Raw genomic sequence first — 27591 nt, forward strand, 5'->3', positions numbered from 1 at the left:
GTTGCCATAGGCTCACAGTGGGATCCAGCAGTTTGTAATTTTTTTTTTTTAAAGTCAACTCCTCAGGCAGCTCCCATGTGCATTTAGTTTTGGGGATCGTAAGAGAAAAAGTCATAAAAATTTATACAAGAGGGATCCCTGGGTGGCGCAGTGGTTTGGCACCTGCCTTTGGCCCAGGACGTGATCCTGGAGACCCGGGATCGAATCCCACGTCGGGCTCCCGGTGCATGGAGCCTGCTTCTCCCTCTGCCTGTGTCTCTGCCTCTCTCTCTCTGTGACTATCATAAACAAACAAACAAACAAACAAACAAACAAACAAATAAATAAAATAATAAAATAAAAAAATAAAATAAAACAAAATAAGATAAAACAAAATAAAGTCTTAAAAAAAATTTATATGAGAAAATCATCTCGAGCTAGTGTGGCTAGGAAAACAAAGTCTTCATCAGAAAAAAATCTGTGCTGGGCTCTGAAGATAAGATTTTTTTCTCCCCAATTTTTTATTTATTTATTTATTTTTTTAATAATTTTTTATTTATTTATGATAGTCACACACAGAGAGAGAGAGAGAGGCAGAGACACAGGCAGAGAGAGAAGCAGGCTCCACGCACCGGGAGCCCGACGTGGGACTCGATCCCGGGCCTCCAGGATTGCGCCCTGGGCCGAAGGCAGGCGCCAAACCGCTGTGCCACCCAGGGATCCTCAATTTTTTATTTTGAAACTTTTCATATCTACAGGAAAATGGAAAAATCATTACAATCAGTACCCTCATATGTACCCCTCAGACTTACCAGTGATCATCCTGTCTCATTTGTCTGTGCTTATGCTTCCTCCTCCACAATTTTCCAAATCACCTGTTAGGTATCACATTTGATAATCCTAATACTTCAGTATACATAGTCTAAGAATCACAACATTCTCCTACAAAATGCTACAGTACCATTTTCATCTAAGAAAATGAACAATTCTATAATCTCAACATATAATCTATAATTAAATTTATTAATTTGGCTTCATATTTTCTTTTACAGCCTTTTTGGGGATCCATAATTCAATCAAGGCCCATTCCTTGCATTTGGTTGTTCTGAATCTTTTAATTTTGCATATTCCCTCCCTCCATTTAAAAAAAATGAAATTGACATTTTACTTATTTTTAATTTATTTTACAGAGAGAGCTGAAAGAGAGTACAGAGAGGGAGAGAAGTAGACTTCTTACTGAGCACTCTATAGGGAGTACAGGGTTCCATCTCAAAATCTCATGACCTGGGCCAAAATGAAGAGTTGGAAGCTCAACTGATAGCCACCTAGGCACCCCTGAAACTGACATTTTAAAAGAGTCTAGGTCAGTTCCAACATACTGGATCTGATTGTTTCCAAATGAGTAAAAAATTTTGCGTCTAAACTAGAATACAACATAGATGGCAGTTGTACCCTTCCAAACACCATTACATTAGGGGCACATAATGCCAGGTTACCCCACTACAGGAGATAAGTTTGATGACTCAGCTAAATGGTGACTCTATATCTCTCTCCATTGTAAAGAGAGAAGTTAATAATCTTACCCTGTGGTTTTGGCAATCTACTGAGGATTCTTGCCTGCATCAGTTATTACATTTCAGACTGTAAAATGATGGCTTTCTAATTGTGTAATTCTTCCTACATCTACAATATAGCAGTATTCCATGAAGTAGAACTATTTTTTCACCCTTCCCTTATTTCTCCTTAAGTATCATTGTGAACTCATTTGTTTTAATCTAGTATAATAATCCATTACCATAACTTTTTTTTCAAATTGTCCCCAATTTTTGGTTCAAACTATTCCAAATATTGCCAGTGGGATTCTCTTCAAGTTATCATCTGTGTCATTTTCACACAATTCTATTTGCTTTTGAGGCTATTTGTTGACATAAGATTTCTCTAAGCTCACCTTTTGCCATCTCTGCCCCAGACCTGGAATCAGCCACTTCTCCCTGGAGCCTCTGTTTCTTCTAGTGGGCAATGGCATTTATAAATCAAGATCTGAGCACTAGTTGTCCTCATAGTTACAGGAATGTCACTACTTCTAAGCTATTTTAATAGACAAACTTTGTGACTTTTTTTTTTTTAACAATTATGAGTTTATACTGATATTTTCTTCTTTTTTTAAAATTTTTATTTATTTGAGAGAGAGAGAGTACAATCGGGGGGGGAGGAGGAGGAGAGGAAGAAGCAGACTCCCTGCTGAGCAAGGAGCCCAAAGCAGGGCTTGATTCTAGGACCTTGAGATCATGACTTGAGCCAAAGGCAGACACTTAACCAACTGAGCCACCCAGGCCCCCCATACTGATATTTTCAACTCTAATTCAACACTATAGTTTTTCCTTATATATCTTTTCCCTCACAATGAAAATCTTGGTTCATAAACTAGTTCAAATTTATAACATCTAGGGACACCTGGGTGGTTCAGTGGTTTAGTGCCTGCCTTCAGCCCAGGGTGTGATCCTGGGGTCCTGGGATCGAGTCTTGCATCAGGCTCCCTGCATGGAGCCTGCTTCTCCCTCTGCCTGTGTCTCTGCCTCTCTGTGTCTCTCATGAATAAAAAATAAAATCTTTAAAAAAACAAAATTATAACATCTATATTATTACTTACAATAAAGAATATACTAAATTTTAAGTACATATTAGGGGGCAGCTCTTTTTGTCCTTAAAGTATACCCTACTAGGGATGTACTATCAGTATGCTATGTTCAACTTATTTTTCCTCTATATATCCTCCTGTAGGTTAGGTTCATTTCTCTTTATACTTACTATGTAAAACCTTTACATGGTTCAAAAGTCCAGGTGTTATGGGGCACCTAGGTGGCTTAGTCATGTGGGCATCTGACTTTTGATTTCAGTTCAGGTCCTGGTCTTGGGGGCATAAGATGGAGCCCTATGTGGGGCTCCAAGCTCAGCAGGAAGTCTGCTTGAGATTCTCTGTCTCCCTCCCCCTCTGCCTCCATACCTGCAGAATAAATGGATGAATCGTAATTAAAAAAGAAAAGAATGCTCAGAGAAGTATCTTTCCCTTCCCTTTTCCCTCCAATCTTTCCCCATCTATTCCCCACAACCAGTTTTATTAATTTATTTACCCTTCATATTTCTTTTTGAAGAAATAAGCATAAAATGTGTATATACAGATAGATTCAAAATTCCTTTTTCTTATACAGAAGATGGAACGCTATTATCTAATCCTCCTATCTTTGGCTATTTTTACTAAACTGGAATTTACGCCAAAAGAGTGATTAGAAACCATCCTCATTCTCTTTATTACTATGTAATACTCCACTCTGTAGATGTTAACATGTAGAACTTTGATAGAGAAAAGAAGAAAGAGCATGCTAGATAGCGTATACGACATATAACAGGCAGGAAAGTAAGAGTGAATAAAGCTTTATTACTATATATAAGGGGGGTGGGGTAGAAGACCAATCAGGCTAGAGTAAAGGGTTAATGCAAAAGGATGGGAGAAACCAGGGTCATCATCATATCATACAACTCCAGGAAACCCCATGTATACCATCATTTAAGGAACTGTACAATGTATAACTTAGATGAGTATACACAACAGTCCTGGGGGCAGATAAAATTAAAAAACAAGATGGAACCAGCTTATGGAGGCCTTGAATTACAAAGTAAAACAGTTAGAATTTTGTCCTATAGCCAATGTTTTTACATATAGAAAGTTCATATTCAGGTGCCTGGGTGGCTCAGTCAGTAAAGTGTCTTGACTTCAGCTCAGGTCATGATCCCGGGGTCCTGGGATCAAGCCCTGCATTGCATCATTGTGATCTCTGCTCAGTGGGGAGCCTGCTTCTCCCTCTCCCATGCCCCCTGCTTGTGCTGTCAAATAAATAATAAAATCTTTAAAAAAAAAAAAGGCTCATGTTCAAAATGTTTGAAGATGAATGCTTCAAGATAAATACAGCCACAGACAGACTGGAATAATTAAAAGAAGAGGCTATTAGAACTGTCCAAGAGTGAAGTAATAGGATCTCAATAGGTTAATGGCAAGAAGGGTAGTACGTAAGACATAGTCCTGCCTACATTCAAAGAGCTTATAGTCTAGTTGTTAAGAAAACTCCAAACACAAGAGTTACATAATACAGAAAAGTAATATTTTAGAAAAAGAGACCTTAGGGTGATTATATTTCCAGTAGTTCTCAAGTCTAGTTGATAATCAGTATCACTCAGAAGAACTGGTTAAAAACATATTCTTGGGCTCCATTCCGCAAAGATTCTGATTGGGGTAGGATCTGAGAATGAATGTTTAGGGGATCCCTGGGTGGCTCAGCGGTTTAGCACCTGCCTTCAGCCCAGGGCGTAATCTTGGAGTTGCAGGATCGAGTCTCACATCTGGCTCCCTGTGTGGAGCCTGCTTCTCCCTCTGCCTGTGTCTCTGCCTCTCTCTCTCTTTCTCTGTGTCTCTCATGAATAAATAAATAAAACCTTTAAAAAAAAAAGAGAGAGAATGAATTTTTAATAAGCTCCTCAGGTGATCCTGTAGACTGATGATGTTTAGGAACAAATGATTTAGTATAACTTTTCATTTCATGGATGAGAGACTGAATCACAGCAATATTCTTTTTAAAGAATATTCTAGGAGACTTACAATCTTGGGATAGAGAGACCTTTTTAATTTTTTTTTTAAAAGATTTTATTTATTCATTTGAGAGAGTGTGAGTGCGGTAGCAGAAAAGAGGGAAGGGCAGATGAAGAGGGAGAAGGAGACTCCCTGCTGAGCAGGGAGCACAACACAGGGCCTGATCCCAGAGATCATGACCTGAGCAGAAGGCAGACTTTAACACATTGAGCCACCCAGGCGCCCCAAGAGAGGCAGGCCTTTTTAATCAGGACCCAAAACCCAAAAGCTAAAAGAAAAAAGACAAATTTGACTCCAAAACTCCCCACCCCCAAAACAAAAAACTAAAAATTTTTGTATGACAAGGGATGCTATAAAAATAGATTTGAAAAATGTATTTGCAACAGGCTACACAGAGTTATTATCACAATATTCAGTGAGGGCTTATGAGAATGCATGAAACTAACAACAGAAAAACGGGCAAAGGATGGAAAAAGAAACTCACCCAAAAGAGAGATGGTGAAAATATATTAATAGCCTACAAAATAGAATTTAAGGCAAAAAACAAGTTGGGGAAGGCATAAAATTCAAAGATGTCTATTGGCACAACCACCTCTGTTCCTCATTTTTTTCTATCTTGGAAGAAAGCCACAATGAGAGAAGAGATGCAAGAGAGAAGAGGACATTCCAATTCCACAGAAAGGCTGGAGCTCTAATTCCACTTCCCCTTTCTTTCCTTCTTCCCTATGAATTGCTGAGGACAGGTTAAAAGGCTGGCAGATAAAAGCACAATGACAGTAGTGAAAGATCATAATTGCTTGGACACTATTTCTTGTCTTTTCTACTTGACATTCCCAATTTACTGCCTCTAGTACTTTTTGTGATTACTTATGTCCAAGAACAGGTTTTGTTCACAGAGACTATATTATAATTACTTGGATTTAAATTAAGATTTAAGACCTTGTGTCCAATTTAAAACTAAGACTGCCCTTAATCAGTTTCTTTTACACATTTTTCAAATTAATTAAAAAACTACTGTACTTGAAAAAAAAAGATTTAAACAATAAAAACTTTTATACTTACCACCCAGTTTAAAACAAAAAACATGATAATATAGTTGAATCCTCTATAACCACTATCCTAAGTTTGGTATTTCTTTTTTTAGGATTTTATTTATTTGACAGAGAGAGAGAGAATACAAGTAGGCAGAGCAGCAGGCAGAGGGAGAGGGAGAGAAGCAGGCTCCCCGCTGAGCAGGGATTTCCCCACATGGGGCTCAATCCCAGGATCCTGGGATCATGACCTGAGTGAAAGGCAGACCTTAACTGACTGAGCCACCCATGTGCCCCTAAGTTTGGTATTTCTATCAAATATTTCAAACTATACCTATAGTCTTAATATATTCTCTTTTCTTGTTTTAGCACTTCAACTGCATACCAAGCAAATCTTTAAGCAATGAAAAGAAACTGGTAGATCCTAAAAAAAGTTAAACTGATGAATCTAGTGTATCTCAAGAAGTTCTTAAATATTGCAACTCTTTCAAACAGCAAAGTTATCTTATATTCTTAAACTAGTAATCAAATCTAAAGCCCAACTAATTACTCAAGAACACATTCTACATTACAATCACAAATGAATCAGCTGAGATTGTTCAATATGTCAAATTACTACAAATCCTACATCTTAAGTACAGATGGCCATAAACTTTATTCACACATATCATGTGCCACATATGGTTCTAAGTACTTTATAAATGTTAAAACTTTACAAAGTAGGTGCCATTATTACCCTCATTTTATAGGTGAGTAAACAGAGGAAGAAAGAGGTTAAGGAAAGTTCTCAGTCACACAGCTAATAAATAGTGGAGCCAAGCTTCAAACCCAGGCTTCTGGCTTCACTATCTATGTTACCCATCATGCTGTGTTATAGGTCTGATTTACCTCACAATTTCTACTTAAGTCACAGAGGTTTGGAATTATTTCAAGCCCAAGATCTGTAGCCTGGGCACACAGCTTTTCTGTGCCAATAATGGGCATACTCAGCACCTTTTTGGTTTAAATAGTTGCTATAAAAGGATTTCTAAATCAATTAACTCCATGTGGAGGGTCGATTTTACAATGTGAATTCCGAGTTCAAAGATCTTACCTAATTCTGCTTCAACTTTCAACTTTATTACCTAAAAAACGGTGTAGATGAAATTTTATAATTTCCACACAGCTGTTTCGATCTTTTGATTGGATTCAACTAGTTCTATTCATGTTAGTGACAACATTATGCTAAGAACGACCCAAGGCACATAATAGACCAGGCAAAGCTTATGACTACTAAGAAGCCAGTCAACATATTATATAATCTCCAGGGTGATGTTCCTAATGTCCAAGACACTCTTCTGCTTGTTAAAAACCTGAAAACCTTTAAAGGAAGAGATACACAAAGATTACTTTGGCAAACTTCCAGGAAATCTCCAAGGGATATACTATTAGTAATAGTGTCTTAAAAGGTATAGTGCAAGGCAGTGCAATTAAAAAATTTAAAAATGGGGCACCTGGATGACTCAATGGTTGACCATCGGCCTTTGGCTCAGGTCATGATCCTGGGGTCCTGGGATCGAGCTCTGCACCAGGCACCCTGCAGTGAGACTCTTTCTCCCTCTGACTACGTGTCTGCCTCTCTGTGTGTCTCACATGAATAAATAAATAAAATCTTAAAAAAAAAAAAAGTACTAGTTAACATAGCAGGTCATTTTAGAAAAAAAAAGCTAGATGTACATATGGCAAGAAAGATCTGAAGGTCTCTGGAGACAGATCCATGGATCAGTACTGTAGCTACAGAAGATGCTGAAAATTTTGGAGACAATCCAAAAATCATTGTCAGAAGATGCTTGCTTCAAGGACCAGTACCATTAGTGTCAAAAGTTTCCACTGAATTCTTAGCAGAAATGAGGACAATGCAATATACACATAAACAGACAAGTCATTCCAGTTCAAAGACACTGGACATTGATGGAGACATCATCAATCTAATAATAACAGCTTTGTAGGAAAAAGTACTAGTGTATTAGATATATACATGATTTTAAGATACCCCATAATTCCAAAAATATTAAAATGTTAACTAAAGAATTATGGTATAGGTGTAGTGCTTTCTTGGGAAGGGCAGTCCTTTGTACCTAAATTATACCTTTCTTTTTTGATATTAAATGTCTTTTCTTTTATGAAATAATGGTAACAGAAAATGATGGCCAGGTTTGTTTTTTTGTTTTGTTTTTGTTTTTAATGTGCTAAGATACTGGCAAGCTTATGATAGGCTCCCAATTTCCTCCCCCACAATTTTACCAATCATGACTCTCAAAAAAATCTGGACTCCAATAACCTTCCACCTAGGACTACAAAAACACTTCTACCAGTTTAGTCCAGCCTACCTAAAAACATTCAAAAATAAGAGTCTCTTGTTTTGCTCATTCACTCAATCGTTGAATAGCAATCCTTGGGGGAAAATTTCTCTTTTTTCGAGTTGAACCCAAGTTTGTCTTCTTCCCCAGACCCACCATAACTTCCATGTTTGGTTTTAGTCTATCCCCTAGAATAATACATCCTTCAGAAAAATGGGCAAAACAGAAAAAGACAATTGCTTGAAGGCATCAGACAAGTAAAGTAGCCAAGTCTTGAAGACTGGAGAGAAGCTATGATGGTCAGTTTCATATGTAAACTTGCTTAAGTTACAGTCACAGTTCAAACACTAATCTAGGTGTTACTGTGAAAGTGTGGTAGATGTGATTAAAAGTCTATAATCACTTTAATTAAGGAAGGTAATTTTAGATATTCTGAGTGGGCCTGATCCAGTCAATTGAAAGGCTCTAAGAGCAGAACTAAGGTTTCTCTATTAGGAAAGAAAAAATTCACCTTTGGACTATAGCTTCAACTCCTGTCCAGAGTTTCAACCTGCCCTTCCTGATGGTCTAGTCCAGCCCCCACGATTCTATAAGCCAACTCCCTATGATAAATATCTTAACATATATAATATAGGTGTGTATATTTATAGATAGAAGATACATATATTATCATATACATACACACAGAATCATAATCCATAATTAAAACCTTTCCATAAAGAAAACTCCAGGACCAAATGGCTTGGCTAGCAAATTTTTCCACATCTTTAAGGAAGAAATTACATCAATCTTATACAAACTCTTTCTGAAAGCAGAAAAAGGAGGAATATTTCCCCAGTTAATTTTCTGAGGTTATTTTCTCTCATAAACATAAGCACAAAAATCCTAAACATTATTAAAAAACCAAAGGGGTAACATATTATGAGGAAAGTTGGTTTAACAGTCTAAAAAATTAATATAACTTATAATACAATTCACATTCAAAGACTAAAAAGAAATAAGTTTTATATTATGACTAAAGTAGCATGGAACAATATTGATTGAAAAAAGCAGATTGAAATATTCATAGAAAAAAGTTTGATAATATTAATTATTCTCCATTGTAGGCTTATCATGTGTGTTTAATTGTATTTTATTTTAAAGATTTTATTCAGGGATCCCTAGGTGGCGCAGCGGTTTGGCGCCTGCCTTCGGCCTAGGGCGCGATCCTGGAGACCCAGGATCGAATCCCACATCGGGCTCCCAGTGCATGGAGCCTGCTTCTCCCTCTGCCTGTGTCTCTGCCTCTCTCTCTCTCTGTGACTATCATAAATAAATAAAAAAAAAAAAAAAAAAAAAAAAAAAGTAAAGATTTTATTCATTTATTTGAAAGAGTGAGAGACATCATGAGCAGGGGGAGAGGCAGAAGCAGACTCCCCACTCATCAGGAAGCCTGATGTGGGGCTCCATCCCAGGATTCTGGAATCATGACAGGAGCTGAAGGCAGATGTTTAACCAACTGAGCCACTCAGGCACCCCATTAAATTGTATTTTATTGAATATTCCGAAGTCCCTAAAATAAAAGTGTTATTACTTTTAAAATGGGAAAAAAGGGGCAGCCCCAGTGGCTCAGCAGTTTAGTGCTGCCTTCAGCCCAGGGTGTGATCCTGGAGACCTGAGATCAAGTCCCATCTCCAGCTCCCTGCTTGGAGCCTGCTTCTCCCTCTGCCTGTGTCTCTGCCCCCCTGCCCCCCTGTGTGTCTTTCATGAGTGAATGAATAAAATCTTAAAAAAAAGGGGGGGGGAGGAAAATGTATCTTAAAACAGAGAACTCTTCAAGAAAATGTGAGAACTTTTTTTCAAACAACAACAACAACAAAAAAAAAAAACCTTTTTTTTTTTCTTAGAAAAGGCTTAGGGCAGCCCCAGTGGTGTAGCGGTTTAAGGCCGCCTTCAGCCCGGGGTGTGATCCTGGAGTCCTGGGATGGAGTCCCATGTTGGACTCCCTGCATGGAGCCTACTTCTCCCTCTGCCTGTGTCTATGCCTCTCTCTCTCTCTCATGAATAAATAAATAAAATCTTAAAAAAAGAAAAGAAAAAAGGCTTAAAACAGTTTAAGAACAAATTTTAAAAGTTAAAAAAAATTAATACATAAGAAATTTTGAAATTCTTCCATTTAGATGAAAGAAATATGCTTACCAAATAAATTAGGAATTTATTAGATTAAATATATGGTATAGTTTCTCAAGCAGATTCTTGCTTTAAGTCCAAATGCAGGGGCACCTGGGTGGCTCGGTGGTTGAGCATCTGCCTTTGGCTCAGGGTGTGATCCTGGGGTCCTGGGGGAGTCCTGCATCAGGCTCCCCAAAGGGAGCCTGCTCCTCCCTCTGCCTGTGTCTCTGCCTCTCTCTCTGTGTCTCTCATGAATAAATAAATATATATATATTTAAAATATCCAAACACGGGACACCTGGGTGGCTCAGCAGTTAAAGTGCCTGCCTTCGGCCCAGGGGGTGATCCCGGAGTCCCAGGATCGAGTTCCACATCGGGCTCCCTGCATGGAGCCTGCTTCTCCTTCTGCTGCCACCCCCCCCCCCCCCCCCGCCGCCTTCTCTCTCTGTTCTCTCATAAATAAATCTTTAAAAAAAAACCCAAACGCAATGACTTAATGCAGAGGCATGATGTGTTTCTTAGGGTACTCGACAGCAAGCATGGTTCTAAGTAACAGATGGAAGGTAAGATAGGGCAGGCATGGGGATAAAGGATGTTGCTTGAGACCTAGGGCACTCAACAATAAGGGCAATGGAACATTCAGATTAGCTGGCACAGAATTTCCTAAATAAAAAACAAATTTTCCTAAAATTTCCTAAAAAAAATAAAATTTTCTAAATAGAAAATTTTTAATCCCCTAAACAGACTGTTATAAGCTAAATTGTGTTCCCTTCAACATTTGTATGTTGAAATCCCAACTCCTAAATCCTCAGTGGGACTGTTTGGAAATAAGGACTTTAAAAGAGGTAATTAAGGTTAAATGAAGTCATTAGAGCAGGCCCTAAACTAATAGAATTTTTAAGAAAAGGAAGTGAGGACATAAACAAAGCAAGAAGGCCTCAGAAGAAACCAATCCTGCCAACATCTTGATCTCAGACCTCCAGCCTTCGGAATTGTAGGAAAATAAATTTCTGTTAGTTAACAGTCTGTGATACTTTTTTTTTTTTTTTTTTATGGCAGCCCTAGCAAACTAATATAACAGATACAACTGCAAAAAAAAAAATAAATTTCAGGCTCTACCACCAAAAAAGAGATGTAGGACAAACACATGGAAGGACTCTTATGTGGTTTTATGGTATGGACTGTGATCTTCCTATAGAACTGTAAATCACTAGCTGTTTTAAGGAAGTCAAACTTTCTTTTAAAAATCTTATCAAAAAAAAAATCTTATCAATAATTTACTGCAACTTTCCTCTCTAATTTTAATAACTGTATATGCTATACAAATGTAAAATTCCATTTGTATTTGTTACTTCATCTGATTCGTACAACCTTCTCTATGAAACAAACAGAAACTAAACCCTCTGGTCCCAATTACAGATCTTTGCACTATACCCCAGTATTTTCCAAAATTTTAATAAGGCTCCCTCTGTTTTAGTAAGAACAGAGATAGTTTGTCTATATTTATCATAATGCCTTAGTAATTTAACAGTAGGAAGGACCATCTGAATCTAAAGAAAAGAGTATCTTGATTAAAAAAAAAAAAAAAAAAAAGCCAACATTTCCTGAGAATTTACTGTGTCAGGCACAGTTCTAAGTACTTTATGTGAATTAACTTGACCCTAACAGCCCTCTGAGGTAGGTAACTATGACAATCTCCATTTCAGAGACATAGAAACGGAGGAGTACTTTATCCAGTTAGTAAATAAAGGAGCCAGGATTTGAACCCAGGAAAGGCTGGGCTCAATGCCCACATTCTGAACCCAATGAAGTATAATGAGGGCACTATTGAGCATAAATCTTAATAGCTTTGGGGGCATGCAGATTTAAGTTTGAACAGTGGCTCTGCCACTTACTAGGTGCATGACTTTGAACAAACTTAAGCTCTTTGTATCTTAGATTCCTCAGCTATATAATGGAAATAAATAAAACAATGGATGTAGAAGCATTTAGTACATTAGCCCTTACTCCTCTAATTCTACTTTCATCAAGATACAAGGAGAATCCAACAATGTCTAATTTGGGGACTAAAAGCAAAAATATCAAAAGGTTCTCTTGGGACTCAGTCACTCAAGTATCAAACTCTTGATTTTGGTTCACGTCGTGATCTCAGGGTCATGAGATAGAGCCCCATGTCCAGCTTCACACTGGGCATACAGCATGATTAGGATTCTCTCTCTCCTTCTCCCTTTGCCCCCATACATGTGTATGTGCGTGTGCACTCACTCTCTAAGAACAAAACAAAAGCTTCTTTTTCCATCCATACTTCTTTCCTGCCTACATCTCAGAAATGCATTTGTATCCCATTAATCTCATTTCTCCTAAGAAAATATATTAAATCAGATTAGTAGTTAGATCAGTTTTATGTTCTGTCTTCCACAGAATATCTAATAACTTTGATATGGACAACAATATAGTTATGTAACAACCTCAAAACAATACGTACAGGGTCGCCTGGGTGGCTCAGCGGTTTACCGTCTGCCTTCAGCCCAGGGCATGATCCCCGAGTCCCGGGATAGAGTCCCACATCGGGCTCCCTGTATGGAGCCTGCTTCTCCCTCTGCCTGTGTCACTCATGAATAAATAAAATCTTTAAAAACAAAACAAACAACAACATTCTGGATATTGCTCAAACACCTAATATTTAATAAAAATTCACCAAGGTACTCATCTTAACCTTTACTGAATTTTTAAAAAATTTTAAGTTCACAATGTCTCTTGGGATTACAAGGTATCTGCTTATTTAAACTTTTACTACCTATTTCATGCTTCAGAGTCCTTCAATCTCCTACATTTTCCTTCAATCTCTATTTTTCTAGAAAATACTGCTTTTGTGGTCATGTAAAAGTCTCTCCACTGTCATCTTCTTATAACTGAATTTCTTTCAACCTTTTCTTAAAGATTTTTATTTATTCATGAAAGACACACACACACACACACACAGAGGCAAAGACACAGGCAGAGGGAGAAGCAGGCTCCATGCAGGGAGCCTGATGTGGGACTCGATCCGGGACTCCAGGATCACGCCCTGAGGCAAAGGCAGGTGCTCAACCGCTGAGCCACCCAGGGATCCCACTGAAGCATTTTTCTTGAGAAGATTTAACAGGAAGAACACTGGGTTAGGAGCCAGGCATCCTCACCTCTGCCATCTCATCTCCTAGATTCTTCATCTGAAAGACGAGAGGACTGCACCAGACACATTTGTAATAGGTTTCCTTATATCTCTAAGCCTCATATTTCCATGATTCTGGGTCTTCCTACTAGAAGTCATTCAACATTCCAACGACTTCCCTCAACTTTTTACTCCAGTTAGCCAAGGAGAGGCAGGCATTCAGATTCTGGGGGAGAGGCAAGACAATAAATAGGAAGTCTGGGGCCACAGAAGGAAAAGATATGACATTTGTGAACCAACGGGAAAAGATTAATATAGAAAAAAAGATGTCAAAAACAGGAAAGTCCAGCAGCCTATCTAACCTCACCCTTACATATCTATTTGAAGAGGAACTAGGAAATAGAAAAAGCTCTTAGCAGCAGACGTTATTCAGCTCTGGTTTCCATGTCAAGGGAGCAATGTGACTGTGTACCATCTTTGCAATGTTGTTGCTAAAGTGGCCCCCTACAGGCTTTGCAACAAAATAGGGCATTACTAGGATATTCGGTGACTGGTATTCAGCGAAACTGAAAGCTCTCATAAATGCTACCAGGACCGCTAGGTACCATGAAATCTGAGGACTCGAGTCCATGGGAATTACATAGCATTGGCTGCCCTGGTTCTAACGGGAAGACTGAGACTGAGTTAGGATGGGAAGATGTGACCTAATGGCACTGCTTAAATTCTCATGATACTGGAAGTACAGTACAGACTAATAGGCACAGGCCATCTCTAACCCACCGAGGCAAGATCAGAATATGTATGAAAGTCATTTCCTACCCTGGTGTCAGAGTCCAAGAAAGCACTAGCTCAAGGCCAGCTTCTTGGCTCATGGCTGGCTGGAGGGAAGGGGACAGTAAATCAACCAAGGGATGCGGGAGTTGGGCACTTCTGGAGATTCTCAGGCCAGCCCTATGGTGGTGTTTCTCAAAGTGTGGTATAACACACCAAGGAAGGGGGTGCCTGCTTAAAATGCAGTTTCAGGGACCCATCACAGATCTCTAGAATCAAATTGGCATTTTTTAAGGGGCAAACTTACGTTTGAGAACTACTGCCCCAGAATGACAGGTGGGGATGGGGGTGGGGCAGCGATAGGCATTGAAGTGAGGTTCTTTTGCTTCTGGATTACATTGGACTACACCACTCTGTTTTGGGGACCATTACTGAAACCCCTCAATACCTGTTTCTCAGGTAACAGCTGCAGCTAAGTTGTCTAACAGCTCACAGGGGCCCAATGAAAGGGCTTGGAAAATGTTTTTTTGGGAACTGGTTAAACAGCTCCTCCAGGACCTTGTTTACCGGGTTTCGTTTGTTCACTGGTTTCTTTTCTTTCTTTCTTTCTTTCTTTCTTTTTTTTTTTGTTCACTGGTTTCTTGTTTACAAAATATGCCGGTTCAACCCAGGAATTTTTAGAAAGAATCACAAACTCCAAAATAGAAGAGATCTGGGTTTTTGTTTTTTTTTTTTTGATAGTGCAGAACTAGGCTTGTAAACCCGAAGTCGCTGTCTACTATAAAAAAAAATAGGGTTTCACTTGAAAAAAAAAAAAAGGAGCTCGCGGGTTCAGGCTCTGCCCAGCTCTGGTGCCCTCGGAGCCACTAACGAAAGGCAGTATCTTGGGGGGCACGAAGGACTGTGAAGCCGAGGTGGGGAGGCGAGCGAGAGCGCTCTCCGCTCCAGAGTTGGACAAGAAGTCCGATCAACTACCTGGTTTCTAAGGAGTTCCAGTAACTGCCGGCAGAAAACGCGCCTGCAAAGGCGCTATCAACAGCCGCCCGGGGTCGCCGTCGCCGTCGCCGCCGCGCGGGCGGGACGAAAACACCCCAGGCCTGCAGAAGACCGACGAGTTACACGTCGCCCCCCAGCCCCGCGGCGTTTACCGTCTCCCTGTGAGGGGACAGCCCTGTCCGGGTTACTAGACTTCGGCCTCCGCACGCACACCCGCGCCCCACACGCAGCCGCGGACATGCCTCCGCGCGACGACTTTACTCCCGCGGCCTTTCCACCCGGGCCCGAGCCGGCGGGGTCCGCACGAGCGGCGGCCGGAGGAGACGCCCCCGCCCTGACACAAAGGCCAAGTCCGGGCGCTGCCCACGGCCACCCTCGCCCTTCCGGGCTCCCGGCCACCGCTTACCTGACGCTCCCCGCCGCGCTCTCGCGCTCGGGCCCGAACCCGCCCTGGAGGCGCGCGCACACGTCGCCGCGAGGAGCCGCCGTGCCGCAGCGGCGCGCCCCCCACGCCCCCCACGCCCCCCACCCGGGCCGGCGCGGCCACGCGGCTGAGTCACCCGGCGCTTCACGTTAAGAGTCCCCTCGGCGCGCGGGGCACGCCGGGAAGGCCGTCCGGGCCCGCCGCCTGGGGCGGCCGCTGATAGGTGCCCGCTCTCCTTGCCGCCCCGCCCACCGACCCGGGAGGACGCAGCGGCACCTGCTCGGCGGGTCGGAGCGGGGTCTGCGCTGTGGATGCCCGCTTTCAATTGTTAAAGGTAGAAAACGGAAAGTTAGGGCAGCCCGGGTGGCTCAGCGGTTTAGCGCCGCCTTTGGCCCGGGGCGTGATCCTGGGGTCCCGGGCTCCCTGCATGGAGCCTGCTTCTCCCTCTGCCTGTGTCTCTGCGTGTCTCTCATGAATAAATAAAATCTTTTAAAAAAAGAAAACGGAAAGTTAGCAGTTACCTGAGTTGTAAAATAATCTCGTGCAGCCCCCGGGACAGCTAAGCTTAAAGAAGATTGGGAGCTTGGGGAAGGGAGTAGGTAGGTAGGTAGAATAACGGAGCCCCTTAAACACGTGTTGCTTAGAAGCCCCTATCCTGGGAATGCATTCTGACCAAAGGAGGAAAAAAAACAACAACCTATACTTTTCTCAGATTTTGAGCTCATGAAATCACATGCTATGTATAGCAAACAAAGTTGAATTACAAGTCTAAAATAAACCGGAAGCGAATTATTGGAAAACTGGTCGTGTTACGAGTAAACTATTTCAACACTCGAAAAACATGAACACACGGTCCTTGTCCTAGAACAGGAGTGCTGAAAATATGAAGGAAACGGTATCAGCCCTCATTGTCCTGATTTCTAGTGGCTTTTGTACTTTTAAAAGTTATGAAGTTGTACTGATTATGCAGTTTTGTTTTAAAATAAAAATTAAAATAACAATTTTGAAAACTAGGGCACCTGGGTGGCGCCGTAGGTTAAGCGTGGGACACGGTGTCGGCTCAGGTTGGGACCTCAGGGTGGTGGGATAGAGCCGGCTAAGGGCTACTCTCTCTGCCCTTCCCTCCCCACCATTCTCTCATAAATAAAAATAAAATATTTAAAAAATAATGAGCTCGCTCCTGAAGCCGCCACCTCTGCCGGAGGCCGCAGCGGGACCCGCGCCGGAACCATGTTTCGCAACCAGTATGACAATGACGTCACTGTTTGGAGCCCTCAGGGCAGGATTCATCAAACTGAATATGCAATGGAAGCTGTCAAACAAGATTCAGCCACACTTGGTCTGAAATCAAAAACCCATGCAGTGTTGGTTGCATTGAAGAGAGCACAGTCAGAGCTTGCAGCTCAACAGAAGAAAATTCTTCATGTTGCTAACCATATTGGTATCTCAATTGCGGGACTTACTGCTGATGCTAGACTGTTATGTAATTTTATGCGCCAGGAGTGTTTGGATTCCAGATTTGTATTTGACAGACCACTTCCTGTGTCTCGTCTTGTATCTCTAATTGGAAGCAAGACCCAGATACCAACACAACGGTATGGCCGCAGACCATATGGTGTTGGACTGTTTATTGCTGGTTATGATGATATGGGCCCTCACATTTTCCAAACCTGTCCATCTGCCAACTATTTTGACTGTAGAGCCATGTCCATTGGAGCCCGTTTTCAATCAGCTCCTACTTACTTGGAGAGACATATGTCTGGGTTTATGGAATGCAATTTGAATGAACTGGTTAAACATGGTCTGCGTGCCTTACGAGAGACACTTCCTGCAGAACAGGACCTAACTACAAAGAATGTTTCCATTGGAATTGTTGGTAAAGACTTGGAGTTTACAATTTATGATGATGATGATGTATCTCCGTTCCTGGAAGGTCTTGAAGAAAGACCACAGAGAAAGGCACAGCCTGCTCAACCTGCTGATGAACCTGCAGAAAAGGCTGATGAACCAATGGAGCATTAAGTCACAAACCAGTCTATATGTGTATTATCAAATATGTAAGAATGCAGGAGCCCTTACTGATGACAGTAATCTATACTTTGAACCAAAAGATGCAGCGTGGTCTTCTGGTATGTTTTAGGTATCGGTCCAGATGTGTTTTTCCCAAGTAACTTGTCTGAACCATATAATGGTGTGCATTTTTCTTTGAGAGGGTCTATATAATCATTTTCTAGAAAGTATAGTTATCTGTACTAATGTTTTTATATGAAGAACATAGTGTCTTTGTGGTTTTAAAGACAACTGTGAAATAAAGTTGTTTCACCTGCCTGTGGAAAAAAAAATAATGAAATTGTTGAAAACCGTGTAAGTTAATAGCATGATTTCTTAAAATTCTGAGTCCAGTTTTTTGTTAGAAAAGTCTCTAGGGGGCAGCCCTGGTGGCTCAGCGGTTTAGCGCCGCCTTTAGCCCAGGGCGTGATCCTGGGGTCCTGGGATTGAGTCCCACGTTGGGCTCCCTGTGTGGAGCCTGCTTCTCCCTCTGCCTGTGTCTCTGCCTCTCTCTCTCTCTCTCTGTATCTCTCATAAATAAATAAATAAATAAATAAATAAATAAATAAATAAATAAAATCTTTAAAAAAAGTCTCTAGAAATTAATTTGAGGCCAAAGATCAGGATTAGAGTTGAAGTGGAAGGAACATGATTAAATTGTTTTGATTCTCATTCTAACAGGTTGCAAATGGTTGTTGGATACTTGTATGGCAAAATTGCATTATTAGCAACTTTAATTTAAAAAAACTGAAGCTATGTTTTTTCATTGTAATTTGACTTTAGAGGTCTTTGAGAATCTTAGGATCCAAACTTTACAGTCAAAGAGGATTGTTGGGAAGCCTGGGTGGCTCCGCGGTTGAGTGGCTGCCTTTGGCTCAGGTCATGATCCCGGGGTCCTGGGATCGAGTCCCACATTGGGCTCCCCGCAGGGAGCCTGCTTCTTCCTCTGCCTATGTCTCTGCCTCTCTCTCTCTGTATCTTTCATTAATAAATAAATAAAATCTTTAATTAAAAAGAGAGGATTGTCCAAATTAATACCTTTATTTCCATTTCTATAAAGTACAATGTTATGCCTGAGGCAAAAAAGAAGGAAAGGAGGAAAACCTTTTGATATTCCTGCAGGATAGTTCTTGAAGCAAATTCTTCCTTTCTGGAAAGTTTTCTTTCTGCAGATTTGTAATACACAAAAATCTGGCACAAAGATCAGACAGTCAGGCTAATGACTGTGCCTTTTAATTAATAGTTAAGACTAAATTGTTTTATTTTTGTCTATACTTTCATGTAGTGAACAGCGTATCAGATCTAGCACTTTTTCAGGGTAGACACTGAGGAGATGAATGAAGTATGAGAAATGTATATTCACAGGAAGCACCGGTGTGTGCAGATTTTTATCATTCGCCTGTAAGTTAATGCATCTCCAAACTGGAATCTCTCAGATGCATTTATATCTGAAGCTGAAACCCTTTCAAATATCAAGTTGGCAGACCTGGAATTTTCCACTGCCATAATGGCTGATTCAAAAGGCAGTTCAGTTCATCTGATTAACTGTGTTAAGTCTCCTTGAATAGGATACTTACTACCAGCAAATATTACAAGGCACCTTTTCCAATATTAATTAACAATTCTGGGAGATAGATTTTATTACTTAGATTTACAAATGAGCAGAACAAGACAAACAAGTATCTAAGGTTATTAAATACATAGTGGTACTGGTGGGCTGAGAAACCTGGATCATCTGACCCCCAAATTCTTGCTCAGCATCCACTGAGCATATGGCAAATCTCCCTAATTGCTTCCAGGTGAACTCTGGAGTGCTTTCAGGAGGCACCTTAAATGCCTTCAGCTGTCAACACCAAACAATTTTAAGGTTAACTTAGAATGAAAATATTTTTATTATTTTTATTTTATTATTTTTTAGAATGAAAATATTTTTAAATAGCTGTTAACATTAGTATAAGAAAATAATTATCCTTTCTACATTATATGTAGTAAATGTAAAAACAATGCAAAAATCCCAAGATTTTTGAACTCCCAAAGTAATTATATTTACATTTTAAAAAACTAAGTGATTTAGGTTGTATGATTTCTAGGTCACTGCAGACATGTAAAATGAGACTTTTTGAAAGAATAATCACTTTCATTTGGAAGTCCAAAATTGTGATCAAATATCGATGTAAATAACTATTTAACTTCTGACTTTCTAGAGGGAGGCTGGAACTCTGCATGTTAGCCCAAAATAGATTCACAAGAATCTTTTTTCCTTTACTCTATCAGTTCACTTTTGTTAACAACTTTCTCTTCATGAAAGTCACAAAGGTTAATGACCAGCAGGAAACAAAGACTGGATCTTGAAAACATAATCAACCAGAGGAGCATGAATTTTAAGTTTCTAGTGGCTGGAATTTGCTACTGGATCTTTATTTGGATACATCTGCTTTACATACAACTTCAGTGAGCTTTTTAGTCTTGTTTATAATGTCTCATCTGCAAATTCAACAAACATGTAGTACAATCCAAAGGTATAGGACCCCAAAAGAATTATGTAGATGATGATTGCAAGATCTCTTCTCTAAAGGAACTTTAAAAAGTTTGGTTATTTGGGTAACCAAATAGATAAGGGGAAGTGAATCTAGATAAAAGTATTCCAGTATTAAGTAAAAGGAAAATGATAAAATATCCCAATTTTGTAACTCCCTATGAATTAATAGATACAGTCATTGTGCCCCAGCAGCTCCTAAGATCATAAAAAAGAGAGAGAACTAGACATTTTGTACCTCCTGAGGGAAGACCACACCACCACTTAAATTGCTGCTGAAGAGATCAAACCTAAATCTGTTACAGACTTGAGATCCGGCTGCCAGTTTGTAGGAAACAGAAATATGTTGAACACTACATGATCATGCAATCCCACAGTCCTGACTGTGGGAAACTCTACAAGTCAAAGGGCCTCCATTCTTCGAGAGATAAACATAAAGTTGGAAAAAAAATTATTTAAAGGATATATAAAAAAATTTTAAGTGTCCTGTATGTGTTGGGGGAGAGACTATACCACCTGGGGTAAACATCTGGGTGGAGAAACCATTAAAGAAAAAAGGAAGTGAAGGTGATACTATTAAAAGTTAAGATAATGTCACTTCTGAGATGGTGGTGATAGGAAATGATTGAGAAGGGATACTTGGAAGAAGTTCCTAAGAGTAGGTAGCAAAGTTCTGTTTCCTGACCTGGTGATGGTTACAAGAGTGTTTGCCTTAGAATAATTTATTAAGGCAAACATTTCCTTTATAGTGTCATCTGTTTCTGTGTTTTGTTTTATGATAAAAATATTAAAATAAAAAAAAAAAGAGGGACAGGCCAGTCCTACCTTAGAGCTGAAATATATTTTCTCCACACCAAGCTATTTGCAAATGTATTCATTTGGTCTCCTGGAACAATATTACGTTTAAATTATTTTTTTTAAAGATTTTATTTATTTATTCATGAGAGACAGAGAGAGGCAGAGACATAGGCAGAGGGAAAAGCAGGCTCTCCGCAGGGAGCCTAATGCAGGATTCGATCCCTGGACCCTGGGATCACCACCTGAGCTGAAGTCAGACACTCAGCCACCCAGGTGTCCCGGTTAAATTATTTTTAAAAGAAAGATGCTTTAAAAAAAAAAAAAAAAAAAAAGGGATCCCTGGGTGGCGCAGCGGTTTGGCACCTGCCTTTGGCCCAGGGCACGATCCTGGAGACCCAGAATCGAATCCCACGTCGGGCTCCCAGTGCATGGAGCCTGCTTCTCCCTCTGCCTGTGTCTCTGCCCCTCTCTCTCTCTCTCTCTCTCTCTGTGTGACTATCATAAATAATAAATAAAAATTAAAAAAATAAAAAACCCAATCCAGGATGCCTGGGTGGCTCAGTTTGAGATTTTGCCAAGGGCAGGAGCTCCCTCCTTTGCCCACCCATCAGTGAAGACAATTCATCTCCGAATTCTATGACTTCTTAAAGGGACATAAAATGCTCAGCTTGAGATTCAAGATCAAATAAACCCCTGTAAATAGAAGTCCTGCTGGGAGTCAGAATGGAGGCTTCGGAAAATGTAGAAATATGTTACCCTGGGGCTTCAGCAGGCTGGGTGTAAACTGATAATATGTTTATCTCTCATTACTCCTGTTACAGTTTACAAACAGACTCTGACCTTCCAGATCTCATGCACAGGCTCTGACAGCACAGGATGTCTCTGTTTATGAACACAGAAGTCTCATTCTTGAACACAATACTGAGAATGCTGGGAATTTTTTTTTATTTTTTTATTTTTTATTTTTTTTACTTCATACACGTTTTCAATGAACTGCATCAGAAAAAGAAAACAAACAGGTTCCAAAGTATACATTCTTCAAACCAGGGTTTGAACAAGTAAACTTTAGGCTTGCAAAATAGACTCCAGTTATCCATTGAGCCACCATAGAAAATCAAGAGATTGTTTTACATGCTCAAATCATACCTCCTCTTTCCCCTGAAACTTTCAGTAACTGAAATAAAGCAAAATCTGCTTACCACAGCATGTGCCCTGGCCCATACCTCCACTTTTGGGGAAACTTTATAATGAAAAACAGACAGTAAATAATAGGGACTAGGTAAATTCAGAAAGGTTTCTTCTGCTGTTAACCAAGAGCCCAAAGTGTTCTTGTTTACTTGGAGTTATGATGCCTCCTTGGAAGTACATCAGTGTTTGTGAATGTACAAAGTACATAAAAAAGGAAGTACAAAAACATGAAGTGATATCCGATTCATAGGGCAGGCAGTACGATGTAGTGAAGAAAACAACATTGGAAAAAGAGCCAGATGACCTCAGTTTGAGGCCATTCCACCACTTACTGGCTCAGCAAGTCATGCAAAAGCTTGGGTTTCCTAATTTGTAACATGATAACTGACCTACCTTTGCCTTGAAGTTGTTATGAGGAAGAAAATATAGTCAAAATGTATGCAGAAGTATATAATCTCAAAGCACTAGAGAAATTAGGTACTATTAGTATTAGAGAAAAAGGTACTATCAGTATTAATGTTATTTTTGTACTTAAAACAATTTTTATTGAAGTATTTACTCTTAATGTCATATTCACACATTCCATTCCAACCAATATTATCTTTAAAAGGAATACCAAGGGGCGGCCTGGGTGGCTCAGCGGTTTAATGCCACCTTTGGTCCAGGGCCTGACTCTGGAGACCCAGGATCGAGTCCCACTTCGGGCTCCCTGCATGGAGCCTGCTTCTCCCTTTGCCTGTGTCTCTGCCTCTCTCTCTGTGTGTCTCTCATGAATAAATAAATAAAATCTTTAAAAAAAAAAGAAAGAAACTTTCTTAATATTTAAAAAAAATAAATAAATAAAAAATAAAAGGAATACCAAAAGACTTTCTTGTGAGATAAAGTTGACCTCGTCAATGTCAACCATTAATTATTATGTATCAAAATATACTGCTTTCCTTAACATTATGCAGTTTGAATGAAAATAAAACCATGTTATAATGGCAAAATAGTTTCAGTATTTTCTCCTTTCATTCATAATCATTGGTAACAATCGAGTTACATTTAAAGAGAATTTAACATCTTTTCTTTTTTGAATTTAAATTGTTTATTTAAATTCAATTAGTTAACATATAGTATATTATTAGTTTCAGGAGTAGAATTTAGTGATTCATCAGTTGCATATAACACCCAGTGCTCATCACATCAAGTGCCCTCCTTAATGCCCATCACCCAGTTACAGTTACCCTATACCCCCACCCACCTCCCTTTAACATCTTAAAAGGACATTTGGTTCTTTATGTAATGTGTCCTTTTTAATGGAGCAATTTTTTAATGGTGCAGTAAGTAATTGCCCTCATAGATTCTTATTTTTAAAGGGCTATAGTGGGCACATGCCACCCCCCGACACACACACACACTCCCCTGGCTGAAGAAATTATGGGAAATTTCCTAACTCAGTCCTTCCTCAGCCATGCTATGATTTTTTTTTTTTTTTTTTTTTTTTAAATGTAAGCCCAGAGTCAGGCTTGAACTCACAAACCTGAGATCAAGGGTCACAGGTTGGGGCAGCCCAGGTGGCTCAGCAGTTTAGTGCTGCTTTCAGCTCAGGGCCTGATTTTGAAGACCTGGGATCGAGTCCCATGTCAGGTTCCCTGCATGGAGCCTGCTTCTCCCTCTGCCTGTGTTTCTGCCTCTCTCTTTCTCTCTCTCTGTGTCTCTCATGAATAAATAAATAAAATCTTAAAAAAAAAATGGTCACAGGTTGTACTGACTGAGCCAGCCAGGCACCCCCACCATTCCTTTTTTTTTTTTTATTTTATTTTTTTTTTTTTCCCACCATTCCTTTTTAATCACATGATAGCAGCATACAAACAAGGTTGAAGAGAGCAATTTCAGAAAGTTTGTTTTCTTGCTCTGAGTTTCTAAAGCATTTAACACTTAAGTTTAGATAGCAATTTGGGTTATTCTCTCTTTTTCTTTATTGTAAATGCTGGTAGGCCCTAGGATGCTGAAAATTAGTAGATGTTCAGGCCTTGGGGTGGAGATTATATACAAATATCCCTTGATTTTTGGGACACCTGGGTGGCTCAGCGGTTGAGCCTCTGTTTTTGGCTCAGGGCCTGATCCCAGGGTTTCGGGAAACAGTCCCACATCGGGCTCCCTGTGAAGAGCCTGCTTCTCCCTCTGCCTATGTTTCTGTCTCTCATGAATAAACATATACAATCTTAAAAAAAAGAAAAACTTCTTGATTTCTGAAAATTTGAATTATGCTGCATTGTTTTTAAAAGACCTGCATGAGGAACTGTTTTTGCCAACTGAAAGAAATCCAAAGAGAATTTTCGTTTTTTACAAGAAAAAAGGCAAAAAGCAAAAATAGCATTCAGCATTTATTTTGCAGCAAACCCTTAGAGAGGCAGCGTGTACCTGACACAAGTCCCTGTACCCCCCATCTCCCCGCCTCTGAAGTACACTCAGCATCTCAGGATCAAGGTGCCATGGCTTTGATTTGTGTCTGTGAGCATCTTTGCTTTACCTCAATTTATTTTGTGCTTTTGTTAGCAAGATGTGTCCTTAAGGTATCAGAAAAGCTTAAGAGAGGTTATTCGCTTGGGTCTGGGAATGCTAAAAAAATGTTCCACATAAATTACTGTTGATTTCTTCTTCTTTATGCCATTTTGGCTTATGAAAGTTTTCATAAGAATCCTCTACTTTGAGGGACACCTGGGTGGCTCAGTGGTTGAGCATCTGCCTTTGGCTCAGGTCGTGATCCTGGGGCCTGGGAGGGAGCTCCACATCAGGCTCCCTGCTCAGCAGGGAGTCTGCTTTTCCCTCTGACCTTCCCCTTCACTGGTGTTCTCTCTCTCAAATAAATACATAAATCTTTTAAAAAAAAAGTTAGGAGTTTTAGATGAAATGATAACTGCCATTTATTCGCCACATTCCATAAAGTAGTGTTAAAAGGTAAACTGAGTCACATTAAAGATTTTAAGAATTTACAGCCATAGGGCAGCCTGGGTGGCTCAGCGGTTTAGCACTGCCTTAAGCCCAGGGCGTGATCCTGGGGACCCGGGATCGAGTCCCACGTCGGGCTCCTTGCATGGAGCCTGCTTCTTCCTCTGCTTGTGTCTCTGCCTCTCTCTCTCTCTCTCTCTCTCTCTCTGTCTCTCATGAATAAATAAATAAATAAATAAATAAATAAATAAATAAATGTTTAACTGATCTATCTTTCAAGCTAGAATACATACAAAGTTCAAAGAATTAAAAAAAAGAGCTTACAGTCATAAAAAAAGTATGAAATCTTGACATTTGCAACAATGTGGATGGACCTAGAGAGTATAATGCTAAGTGAAATAAGTCGGACAGAAAGAGACAAATACTGTATCATTTCACTCATATGTGGAATCTAAAAAACAAAATAGGTGAGCAAACAAAACAAAACAGAAGCCAACTCAGAGATACAGAGAACAAACTGATGGTTGGCAGAGGGGAGGAGGGGATGCATGAAACAGGTAAAGGGGATTAAGAAGTACAATCTTCCTGTTATAAAATAAATAGAATGTGGAGATGTAACATAGAGGGTAGGGAGTATAGTCAATAATATTATAACAACTTTCTATGGTGACAGAAGGTAACTGGAGTTTACTGTGGTAACCATTTCATAATGCCTATAAATATTGGATCACTGTGTTGTGCACTGGAAACTAATATGATATTGTATGTCAATTATTCTTCAATAAATACACATAAATTAAAAAAATAAGAGTTTATTTGGCATCATCCAATCTAGTAAACAGAGAGAAGCTCTGAGGAGTTGTGAAAATGAAAGGCTTATAGGCAGAAGGGAGCAGGAACAAGGACATTATTATTAGGCACAAAAAGCAGGTTAGTTATTGCAAAGTTACTTTCCTTAAGGGTATTTCAGAGGGTCTAGTAGGCAGATTACCTCAAGAGTGCTGATCAGTGATTCCTGATTGACTGATTTAAGATTCCATTTCTGAGAGAGCCAAACTTATAATTAAGTCTCCATTTAGTGCTGTGGGGCTGAGCATGAGCAATTCATTTTGGGCCTGTTGTCATGTTTTTTAGCAGTAGGCAGATAGTAGCTCTAATTCGCCTAGCAGCCTGGCAAGACTGGGTTTGTAGTCCCATATTACAGGTAGAGAAATCAAGGTTCAAAGACATGAAGTTATTGCAGGTCACATTAGGTGAACGCCATGGAACCACTTTAGCTTTGAAATTCTAGGATTACTGAGAAAATCTACCTCTTGGGTTTCATGTTTCCCTTTTAGAAATCCCACTGTTTGAGATTCAGTCATGAAATGCCAAATGTGGAAAGGGCCTTAGAAATCATCAGTGTCAGGTTTTTTAGTTCTCAAGAAGGAATCTAAGGTCCAAAGAGGATGAGTGATCAGCCCATGGTTTTAATTTATTTTCTTTTCTGAGTTTGCCTGTACTGCTCATTGTAACCTGATTCTACCTGGGTAGAAATATATATAGGGAGATGTCTCAGGAGGTGGAATTTGGCCTGGACTCCAAAAGTTTCTTAAAGGTGACCTTGGTTATGTGCGTAAATATTGTCCAAATAAGCAGAATTTCCAGGACCTGAAGGTCACTGGAGGACAGTCCTTTTCTTTGGAGAGGTATAAAATGAGGCAGTGAAACTTTCACAGAGAATTACTGACCCCTGAAAAGTTAAGAAAGAATCACACATAATGAAAAAGCAATTTAATTTAGCTATTTTTAAGAAAGATTTTATTTGTTTGACAGAGAGAGCGCACAAGTAGATAGAGTGACAGGTAGAGGAAGAGGGAGAGGCAGGCTCCCCACTAAGCAAGGAGCTCAATGTGGGGCTCCATCTCAGGATCTTGGGGTCATGATCTGAGCTAAAGGCAGATACTTCACTGACTGAGCCCCCCAGGTGCCCCTTAATTTAGCTATTAATATGTTATTAAAATAATCCTTAGAAATTAAGCATTGCTGTAGATACATTTTTACATTTTAAAATTATTCAAACACTAAAAGCAGGTAAATTTCTGTAAATAATAAACTTTCAATAAATACTATAAGAATTTATTATGGCTAGCTAAGAGTTAGAATTTCCATAGAAGGAGGAGAGAAGAAAGAGAGGTGGAGGCAATACTAGATTAAAGAGAAAAAAGGAGAGAAACATGGGCAGAAAAAATTAGAGCTGGAGAGAAGGAAAAAAGAATGACAAAGAACAGTGGGGAAGAGAGTGCTTGAGTAGCTCAGCCACTGAAGCATCCAACTCTCTCTCTCTCTCTCTCTTTTTTTTTTTTTAGCATCCAACTCTTGATTTTGGATCAGATCATGATCTCAGGGTTATGAGATGGAGCCTGATGTCAGGCTCTGGGCCGGGCATGGAGCCTGCTTAAGATTCTCTTCCTCTCTCTCTCTTCTCCCTTCCTGCACCCTGCCCTACTCCTCCTGCCTTTCTGCCTGTGCTCACACTCTCTCTCTTCCTAAGGAAAAAAAAAAAAAAGATTATAAAATGCTGGGACAATATAGAGAATAAATTATTATTATTATTTTTAAA

At 39.8% G+C, this 27591-nt stretch overlaps 1 protein-coding gene and 1 pseudogene across 6 annotated transcripts in view; one reads left to right on the forward strand and one right to left on the reverse strand.

The window, feature by feature from the left end:
- Nucleotides 1-15562, reverse strand: part of KCTD20 (potassium channel tetramerization domain containing 20) — a 38272-nt gene extending 22710 nt beyond the window's left edge. Inside the window, exons 1-2 of one of the 6 annotated variants that reach the window (XM_077904246.1) lie at nt 15467-15552; nt 13322-13519 (exon numbers count right to left, since the gene is read on the reverse strand). Coding sequence is in view for 1 of the 6 variants with exons in the window: in XM_077904241.1 (XP_077760367.1) it covers nt 13322-13351 (30 nt within the window). In the remaining 5 variants the exon portion in view is untranslated. Of the gene's footprint in view, nt 1-13321; nt 13520-15039; nt 15168-15212; nt 15365-15466 lie in introns of those variants that run through there. The other 5 variants (XM_077904241.1, XM_077904242.1, XM_077904247.1 and 2 more) reach the window with 5 other exon arrangements.
- A 1072-nt stretch (nt 15563-16634) lies between these two features.
- Nucleotides 16635-17553, forward strand: LOC144317612 (proteasome subunit alpha type-1 pseudogene; annotated as a pseudogene).
- Nucleotides 17554-27591: the final 10038 nt, after the last annotated feature.

Source organism: Canis aureus, chromosome 7 (genome assembly GCF_053574225.1).
Source record: "Canis aureus isolate CA01 chromosome 7, VMU_Caureus_v.1.0, whole genome shotgun sequence".
Taxonomy (NCBI): domain Eukaryota; kingdom Metazoa; phylum Chordata; class Mammalia; order Carnivora; family Canidae; genus Canis; species Canis aureus.